The sequence below is a fragment of the Sinohyriopsis cumingii genome, chromosome 16 (assembly GCF_028554795.1).
Source record: "Sinohyriopsis cumingii isolate HCF-2022 chromosome 16, ASM2855479v2, whole genome shotgun sequence".
NCBI classification, from domain to species: Eukaryota; Metazoa; Mollusca; class Bivalvia; order Unionida; family Unionidae; genus Sinohyriopsis; species Sinohyriopsis cumingii.
The window spans coordinates 53,740,996-53,751,005 of NC_142976.1; the positions used below are offsets into that span (position 1 = coordinate 53,740,996).

At 36.5% G+C, this 10,010-nt stretch overlaps 1 protein-coding gene across 3 annotated transcripts in view; it reads right to left on the reverse strand.

Moving 5' to 3' along the window:
* Positions 1-10,003, reverse strand: part of LOC149780431 (estradiol 17-beta-dehydrogenase 8-like) — a 76,749-nt gene extending 66,746 nt beyond the window's left edge. The window contains exons 1-2 of one of the 3 annotated variants that reach the window (XM_089937370.1): positions 9,909-10,003; positions 5,797-5,916 (exon numbers count right to left, since the gene is read on the reverse strand). In XM_089937370.1, coding sequence (XP_089793496.1) covers positions 5,797-5,916; positions 9,909-9,939 — 151 coding nt within the window. In that variant the 5' untranslated portion in view covers positions 9,940-10,003. The other 2 variants (XM_089937369.1, XM_089937371.1) reach the window with 2 other exon arrangements.
* Positions 10,004-10,010: the final 7 nt, after the last annotated feature.

A 10,010-nucleotide genomic window follows, 5' to 3' on the forward strand; every position in this document is an offset into this window, starting at 1 on the left:
TTTGTGTTTTAAACATATTCTTTAACTGGCATTTAGGCATGTGTTTTGACTCTAAGTCTTCACCAGGCAATAGCTATGTGTTTTGACTGAGTCTTCACCAGGCAATAACTATGTGTTTTGACTGAGTCTTCACCAGGCAATAACTGTGTGTTTTGACTTAGTCTTCACCAGGCAATAACTATGTATTTTGACTGAGTCTTCATCAGGCAATAACTATGTGTTTTGACTGAGTCTTCACCAGGCAATAATTATGTATTTTGACTGAGTTTTCGCCAGGTAATAACTGTATTTTGACTGAGTTTTCACCAGACAATAACTATGTGTTTTGACTGAGTCTTCACCAGGCAATAGCTATGTGTTTTGACTGAGTTTTCACCAAGCAATAGCTATGTGTTTATAATAATAATTTACAAAAATATTGTAAAGAAATGATGTGTTCACCTGAAGAGCATTGGCCATAAAGATGATGCGAAAGTGCTCGATGGAATAAAGCATCGATATTTGTCTAATCTTCTGTTACATTATTAATTTTTTATTATATATATATATATATATATATATATATATATATACACACACACACACACACAAGATAAGTTGTCTTTAGAGAATAAATGCTATCAAAACTGGACAACTGATCTATCTAATGCTACAATAAAATAATTATGTACAAGGCTTCAAGGATGAGTACATACAGGATTCATACAAATAGTAGTAGTGAACATGTGTAAAACATTATAGGTGAGTACATGGAAAACAATATTGCAAAAAAATAGTACTAAATATAAAAAAATCAAACATGATTTGAACATGGCTTTTAACATGCATTTAAGCTATATGTTTTGAACATGGACTTCTACATGTGTTTAGCTATGTTTTGAACATGGCCTTTAACATGCATGTAATTACGTGTTTTGAACATGGTCTTTAACAAGAACTAAGCTATGCATTTTGAACATAGCTTTTTAACTAGCACTCTATTTTTTTAACATGGACTTTAACTGGCACTTAGCTATGTGTGTGGGTAGGGGGTTGGTGCAAGTTTTCAACCTATGCTTATTCTTGGTAAGTAGGTGTTTGTATTTCATAAAAGGCACAGTAATCATGAGTGTTCATGCTAGTTTGAATGCATGTCATATGGTATTTTTAATATTTGTTCCAAGTTGATGATTGCACATAGGGTCTATTCTCAGACATGAGTGTTCATGTTAGTTTGAATGCATGTCATATAGTATTTTTAATACTTGTTCCAAGTTGATGATTGCACATAGGGTCTATTCTCAGATATGAGTGTTCATGTTAGTTTGAATGCATATCATATAGTATTTTCAATACTTGTTCCAAGTTGATGATTCTCAGACATTCAAGAATGAGATTCAGAGATTTCAATCCAAAAGAATAATCAACTGCATAAAAAATCATCCATAACACAGCAAAACCTTTGCCACTTCTTCCCTTCATAATTTTTTAAATCATATTTTAGGAAATTGTGAGAGGTGTTCTTCCAAAGCAGTGGTCTTTAAATGTAGGTTTTACTTTATTAAATTGGCCCTATTTTAGAAAATTCAGCCTTCCAGCTCCACAATTTTCAGTTTTAGAGCAGACACATCAAAACCAGTATGCTAAACTGTACCAAAAGATGTGTATTAGAAGGCAGCAGAATAGCCAGATATGGGTCAAGGCCAAAATAAACCTTTACCTCAAAGTGAACTAAATATATCTGTTTCAAAATCCTGATTACTGATATACATGGCTAAATGCCAATAAGATTTCATGTATGGCAACTGGGACTCACTCTCACTCCTCCCACTTGTCTGATATGTCTATTCCATACATACTGAGAACTGAACATTTTCTCAAGGATTATACTTTTTGAGTGAAAAACAAGAAAATCCTTCTTGTCTTTGCAAAATTTTAACAAAATGTTACAAGAAAAAAAGTACAGCAAGAATATTTATTTTATTAGATTAAAAATTGCCATTCTTGACCTCCTCATCACCAAATGGATGACATTTATTTTCCAATGATATACCCATGGTTCCATTTCGTTTGGTTTAAAGTCAACATCAAAACATTTAGAAGAGACTACCATAACCATAACACAGGCAAATAAAAATAATTTTTTGAACTAGTCATTATCAATGGAGTTTTAAATAATATTTAAATCATTATTTGATTCCCCAGCAAAACATAATCAAAAGAATGGTTGATCTCCCAACCAACTTGAGCTATTGGAGCTGTAAAATTAATCTAATTTTGCAGCTTCATGTCCAGTGATCTTAATTGTACGTATATAAATAAAAGACTTAAATTAATTGAGTTAATAGTGAACTGTTCACTTCCTCAATATCAATCTCAGACTCAACAGGGAGCTGTTCTGCCTTAACATCAAATAATTAATAGGGAACTGCCCTTCTTCCACATCAAATAATTAATAGGGAACTGCCCTTCCTCAACGTCAAACACAGGCCCAATAAGGAGCTGCTCTTCCTTAAGTGGAATACAACTATGAAGTTCAGAAAAATGGGGTCAGGAAGCATGAAAGTGGATGTAACATGCAGAACGAAAATTGACAATTTTAGATTCAATGGTCTTGACCTAAACTCTTTTCCCCAAGATTCAGTAAGAATGTGTCTCTGCTTCAGTGTAGACTACCCAGGGATCGTCCTGGGCTTCGCCAATGTCGCAAATTGCGATTTTTTTTCCTTACTGGCGACAAAAATATCCCATCTGGCGATTTTTTTGGCGACAGACTTTTTGGTTATTTAATTTGTACATACAATCATGGATTTGGACTGGATAAATTAAAAGGGAGAATGAATGGAAGCCACAAACTTGACTAAGCAATGCACTGGAATCAATCTGTTACACAAACGATCCTTTGTTCGTATTGACAACCCCATCTTTACAGTGCATTGTTACATCATAATCTGCTTATGCTGACATCTGGGCTGAGTACTGTATGCTGTGTTACAGTCAATCATGCTACCGAACTATACCTACAACTGACCGACTTCTGAAGACGCGAATAGAACAGATACAATTAATTGAATGGCTAATCCTTCTGTTATTTTTTTTTTTTTTTTTTTACATATACCAATACAATAGTTTTGTTGAACCTTCATAGAAAACTGATAACCTTTGAAGTACAGACTACTGCGTATAAATACAAAGCAAATGGAAAAAATCTCAATCACAATTATATCTGTCGCCAGTGCAGCATTTTACTCATTGATCTTTTCCTTTTGCCATCAATCCCCGTGTTACGGCTGCAGAGACTTAAACTCCGCAACAAAAAAATAGCAAAAAAAAAACAGTTTTGCATAATTAATAATAATTATTTATTTCTCAAAATACAGGAGTGAAAGAATACCTAAATTGGGTGTGAATTTATGCTTATATATACGGTCCAATATCGCCAGGTGTTGACTCGTGTAAGTTTCATTTGTGGGAATGGAGATCCTATTCTGTTTGTCGAGAAAATTTATACAGCATTCAGTGATCATTCTTGGGATTTAGGAAGCAATTCACTACAAGCTTTGTGAAGTTAGCCATGGGGGGGGGCGCTGCTGAGAGACTACTGGTGTCACCTGTTGGCACTGTAGACAGTGAATGTGGATTCAGTAAGATGAACCTCATAAAAACTGAAATCAGAAATAAACTCTGCATCTCATCTCTCGAGAATTTAATGAGAATCTGCATGTACAGATGTGAAAAATTAGACTTTGAAACTGCATTCAACAAGTGGGCAGCCCTAAAATCGCGACGGATCTTCATGTAACACTTTGTAACATTTTGTTAATGCTTGTTGTAATTAGAGTATTAACTAACCCATCTTTTGTAATTTTCATTGCCTGTTACATTAATAGACTAAATTAACACTTGAAAAAATGTACACTACTTGTTCTGGCGACACTTTTTGAAAATTGGCGACAAAATATTGAGGTTGGCGATTTTTTTGGCGACAGCTTTTTAAAAGCCAGGACCATCCCTGCTACCTAATAATAATTTGGATGAAATGGAATCAATGAAACTAAACTTAACATTAACAAGAAAACTGGATCAAGGAAACTAAACTGCCAAAGTGTAGACTAACCTAACAAGTTGGATGAAAATGGATCAAGGAAACTAACTTAACATTAACATGAAAACTGGATCAAGGAAACTAAACTGCCAAAGTGTAGACTAACCTAATAAGTTGGATGAAAACTGGATCAAGGAAACTAAACCTAGTACATGTACATGTATTAGCAGAAAAGTGACCTTTACCTTTCACCTCTTATCCTCAACAGTAACAGAACTGCCCATATGTAGTCTGTCTATTAAGTTTGATGAAAAACCTGACTTTCCATGCTCTAGTAATCTTAGTTACCTTGGATCGAACATCCCCAAAATCAAAAGGTTTCTGCCATAATCAATGGGTTCACAGCAAATTAGTTATGTTGGTGTAACCACCTAATAAACAACAGATATCACTACAACTATACAAAGCTTGGGGAAGGTAATAAAGCTATCTAAAGTTGAACAGATTCATCATGAAACTGAGTTTACTATTATTTAGCTTTTTCCTGAGAAATTTAAAAATATTACACTGAAAAAAGCTAAATAATTAAGACTGAAAACACTTGGTTTTTCAGATTGCATGAGTATATGGGAAACTTGCAATATTTCAGACATTATTTGTAATTTGCTATAGTCAAACTCGTCTCTCTGTAGGTCACCAAATAATGTATGTATGTATGTATGTATGTATGTATGTATGTATGTATGTATGTACGTATGTATGTACATATATAAGTGGTATTTAATGGCACATCTGTACAATGGTGGCTACGTGGTGTGAACAAAAAGGTTAAAAAAAATGTAAATGTGAATGATTGCAGAAAGATCAACCCTTGTTACATTCTGTTCTTCTTTTTTGTTGTTGTTCTCCTTTTATGTCCAATAACAGCCAACAAGTTTGATGGATATAAAATAAATATTCATTCAATGTTTGGTAATTAAATTCGTGGCTAGTTAATTTGGGCCTATATCTAGTTAAGTATGTGATTGAAATTACAGCAATTAGGTGAATGGGTACCAATCAATACCTTCAATGAGAAAAATAACCTTTTTCATATTGAAATAAAACATCCAATATCTTTCCATGGAAAGACAACTTAATGCTTAAGGCCATTTGAGACAAAAATGAGTGTTCATCATCAGTGGGGATAATCTGATGTAATAAGAATTTAATAAATAAGACATGCACAGTTTCTAAAATTATAACTGATACATAAGGTAGCAGGGCCATGAAAATAAATAGTGTCAATTAACTCCTTGGATAAGATATTATCAACTTCTGATTGGTTTCTGCCATGATTTACTTCAATTACAGATTGACGTTTTAATTACACATTGATACAGTAAAGGTCATATAATATCAAGGCAAATGGAGGTAAATCTTTTGCAGAGACACACCATGGTATGTGACCTGACATCAACAGGATTCAAACCTAAGTACTTCCGGTTATGAGTGCAGCACACTAATCCAAGATGGTGAGAAACATAGCTGATATCAATGGTAAAATGATGGTCTAGAATTGACAGTCACCTTTGGGCAATCTGTCAAGAAACATAGCTGACATCAATGGTACAATGATGGTCTAGAATTGAGAGTCACCTTTGGGCAATCTGTCAAGAAACATAGCTGATATCAATGATAAAATGATGGTTTAGAATTGAGTCACCTTTGGGCAATCTGTCAAGAAACACAGCTGATATCGATGATAAAATGATGGTTTAGAATTGAGTCACCTTTGGGCAATCTGTCAAGTGTTTCCTGAGCTGCTTCCTTATTGATGTCCACTACAGCTACAGCTGCACCTTCCTTGGCCAACAGGTGGCAAACAGCACGGCCAATACCACTACCTCCACCTGCAGATGATAATATTAGCAGGGATGTGACAAACATATCAAAATATAATGGCTACTTAAGCATAGAAATTAGGCTACAATGACTTAGCTATGGTATGGTTGAATTAATTTTGTCATGATGTATCCCATCCAACTTTAAAGAGTGAAAGTAAGATATTTAGTGTGTAATGAAGAAACAACTGGAAAGCAATTTCACTCATTCATTAAAACTGGATTCAAAAATAATCCAGATCTGGTCTGGTTCAGTAATCTTCTCTGTGATGCAGTCACATACCGATTTTCATGAATTATTGTCAATGTGTTCAAGATACTGAGAGTGTAACATAGTGAAAGATGAAACTACAAATATAAGATATACACTGACCTAATTCTGGTATGGTCCATAAAGATGTATCAACACAAACATTTTCTGGAATGTAGATAACATAAGACCCAGCTTATTCAGAGTACTAATGTTGTTGTGGGTTTAATGACATTTTCCAGCACATGATAGGCTATACAATGTGGCCAGTGTATCTGGACAAAGCTGGACACAGAAGAGCCCCCATTCCCCTAAAAACCACTGACCCATGGGAAGCTACTGGCAAGTTTTATCACATACCCACAGTGGCAGAGCTCGAGACTTAGAGATAGGTGAAATGCCAGTGACCAGTAAAGGTGAGCTCCTTAGACTAGTATCAGTAAAGGTGAGCGCCTTAGACTAGTATCAGTAAAGGTGAGTGCCTTAGACTAGTATCAGTAAAGGTGAGCGCCTTAGACTAGTATCAGTAAAGGTGAGCGCCTTAGACTAGTATCAGTAAAGGTGAGAGCCTTAGACTAGTATCAGTAAAGGTGAGTGCCTTAGACTAGTATCAGTAAAGGTGAGCGCCTTGGACTAGTATCAGTAAAGGTGAGCGCCTTAGACTAGTATCAGTAAAGGTGAGCGCCTTGGACTAGTATCAGTAAAGGTGAGCGCCTTAGACTAGTATCAGTAAAGGTGAGCGCCTTAGACTAGTATCAGTAAAGGTGAGCGCCTTAGACTAGTATCAGTAAAGGTGAGTGCCTTAGACTAGTATCAGTAAAGGTGAGTGCCTTAGACTAGTATCAGTAAAGGTGAGCGCCTTAGACTAGTATCAGTAAAAGTGAGCGCCTTAGACTAGTATCAGTAAAGGTGAGCACCTTAGACTAGTATCAGTAAAGGTGAGCGCCTTAGACTAGTATCAGTAAAGGTGAGTGCCTTAGACTAGTATCAGTAAAGGTGAGTGCCTTAGACTAGTATCAGTAAAGGTGAGCGCCTTAGACTAGTATCAGTAAAGGTGAGCGCCTTAGACTAGTATCAGTAAAGGTGAGCGCCTTAGACTAGTATCAGTAAAGGTGAGCACCTTAGACTAGTATCAGTAAAGGTGAGCACCTTAGACTAGTATCAGTAAAGGTGAGTGCCTTAGACTAGTATCAGTAAAGGTGAGCGCCTTAGACTAGTATCAGTAAAGGTGAGTGCCTTAGACTAGTATCAGTAAAGGTGAGCACCTTAGACTAGTATCAGTAAAGGTGAGTGCCTTAGACTAGTATCAGTAAAGGTGAGCGCCTTAGACTAGTATCAGTAAAGGTGAGTGCCTTAGACTAGTATCAGTAAAGGTGAGCGCCTTAGACTAGTATCAGTAAAGGTGAGTGCCTTAGACTAGTATCAGTAAAGGTGAGCGCCTTAGACTAGTATCAGTAAAGGTGAGTGCCTTAGACTAGTATCAGTAAAGGTGAGCGCCTTAGACTAGTATCAGTAAAGGTGAGTGCCTTAGACTAGTATCAGTAAAGGTGAGTGCCTTAGACTAGTATCAGTAAAGGTGAGTGCCTTAGACTAGTATCAGTAAAGGTGAGTGCCTTAGACTAGTAACAGTAAAGGTGAGTGCCTTAGACTAGTAACAGTAAAGGTGAGTGCCTTAGACTAGTATCAGTAAAGGTGAGTGCCTTAGACTAGTATCAGTAAAGGTGAGCGCCTTAGACTAGTATCAGTAAAGGTGAGTGCCTTAGACTAGTATCAGTAAAGGTGAGCGCCTTAGACTAGTATCAGTAAAGGTGAGTGCCTTAGACTAGTATCAGTAAAGGTGAGTGCCTTAGACTAGTATCAGTAAAGGTGAGCGCCTTAGACTAGTATCAGTAAAGGTGAGTGCCTTAGACTAGTATCAGTAAAGGTGAGCGCCTTAGACTAGTATCAGTAAAGGTGAGTGCCTTAGACTAGTATCAGCAAAGGTGAGTGCCTTAGACTAGTATCAGTAAAGGTGAGTGCCTTAGACTAGTATCAGCAAAGGTGAGTGCCTTAGACTAGTATCAGCAAAGGTGAGTGCCTTAGACTAGTATCAGTAAAGGTGAGTGCCTTAGACTAGTATCAGTAAAGGTGAGTGCCTTAGACTAGTATCAGTAAAGGTGAGCACCTTAGACTAGTATCAGTAAAGGTGAGTGCCTTAGACTAGTATCAGTAAAGGTGAGTGCCTTAGACTAGTATCAGTAAAGGTGAGTGCCTTAGACTAGTATCAGTAAAGGTGAGTGCCTTAGACTAGTATCAGTAAAGGTGAGCACCTTAGACTAGTATCAGTAAAGGTGAGTGCCTTAGACTAGTATCAGTAAAGGTGAGTGCCTTAGACTAGTATCAGCAAAGGTGAGTGCCTTAGACTAGTATCAGTAAAGGTGAGTGCCTTAGACTAGTATCAGTAAAGGTGAGCACCTTAGACTAGTATCAGTAAAGGTGAGTGCCTTAGACTAGTATCAGTAAAGGTGAGTGCCTTAGACTAGTATCAGTAAAGGTGAGTGCCTTAGACTAGTATCAGCAAAGGTGAGTGCCTTAGACTAGTATCAGTAAAGGTGAGTGCCTTAGACTAGTATCAGTAAAGGTGAGCACCTTAGACTAGTATCAGTAAAGGTGAGTGCCTTAGACTAGTATCAGTAAAGGTGAGTGCCTTAGACTAGTATCAATAACAGCTTTAGCAAACAAGGGGCCTGATTTGGATCATTTTAATGGGGCCCCCTGGATTTATTCGTGGGGCCTTCTCTGAGCACATCATTTGGAAATAAACTTTTAAACAAGTTTTATATGATACTGAACTTAAAATATTCTTCCTCGCATTACATTCTCTCCATAGATGTATTTTAAATATTACTAATGCACAGGGCCCCTATAAGATCTGGGCCTGATTGGCAAGTATGGTCTGAGATTATGAGAGCATAGCAAAATGTTTAGGGTAATGAATGAACAAATAAAACGACAAGGATGATATAATAAAACTGCAATGTTAACAAAAATGTTTAAATGCACTTGGTGTACAATGACTATAGCATCATCCAAATGATTGGAAACTCAACTTTTCACCCCATCAAGCTGGTTCACATTATAATGTGTATGCTGTACCTTTCTGACCCTGTGATTGATTCACTTACCATTTATTATGACATGATTCAGTAACAAAGATACGTGTTGGCTGAATACATCTGACAAATTAGTTACATCTACAGGTGCACTGTGATACTGCAACTACATTCAGTGTATATAATTTATGTACATGATGAAACAGACAGTATAACTGGACGTACTGTTCGGATGGGATGCTTTTGTAGGATCAACAATGACCACTGATCTGATCAAAATCAGATCTCCACTGTCCTACGTTAAGATCTGACAGCACCTCATACTAGTCATGTTCTGGTGACCTGTTATTCTCTTTATATATATATATATATATATATATATATATATATATATATATATATATATATACCAAGACGTGCATTGCGCAATAAAGGGGAACAGTCAAGTTGCACAAGAAGCAACAGTTTACCTAAAAATAGCTTGTTCTGCACATTGTTAGTCATGTGACTGCAAGATCAACTTTCTCGTCGGGCCTGGCATGTTTCTTCTGCTCGGGGTGATTAACTAATTATTATTGTTGTAGTAAAGCTCATCTTGTTTACAAGGTTCACTTATAAATTTAAAAAAAAAAGAATAATCGATTAGAAATTGCAATCACCTGTCACGAGTGCTAGACGACCAGCCAACATTTCTACCAGAGATCAAACTGAGTACAGCACGAATTAAGATCGTGAAACGTCATTAAAAATTGACCAATCAG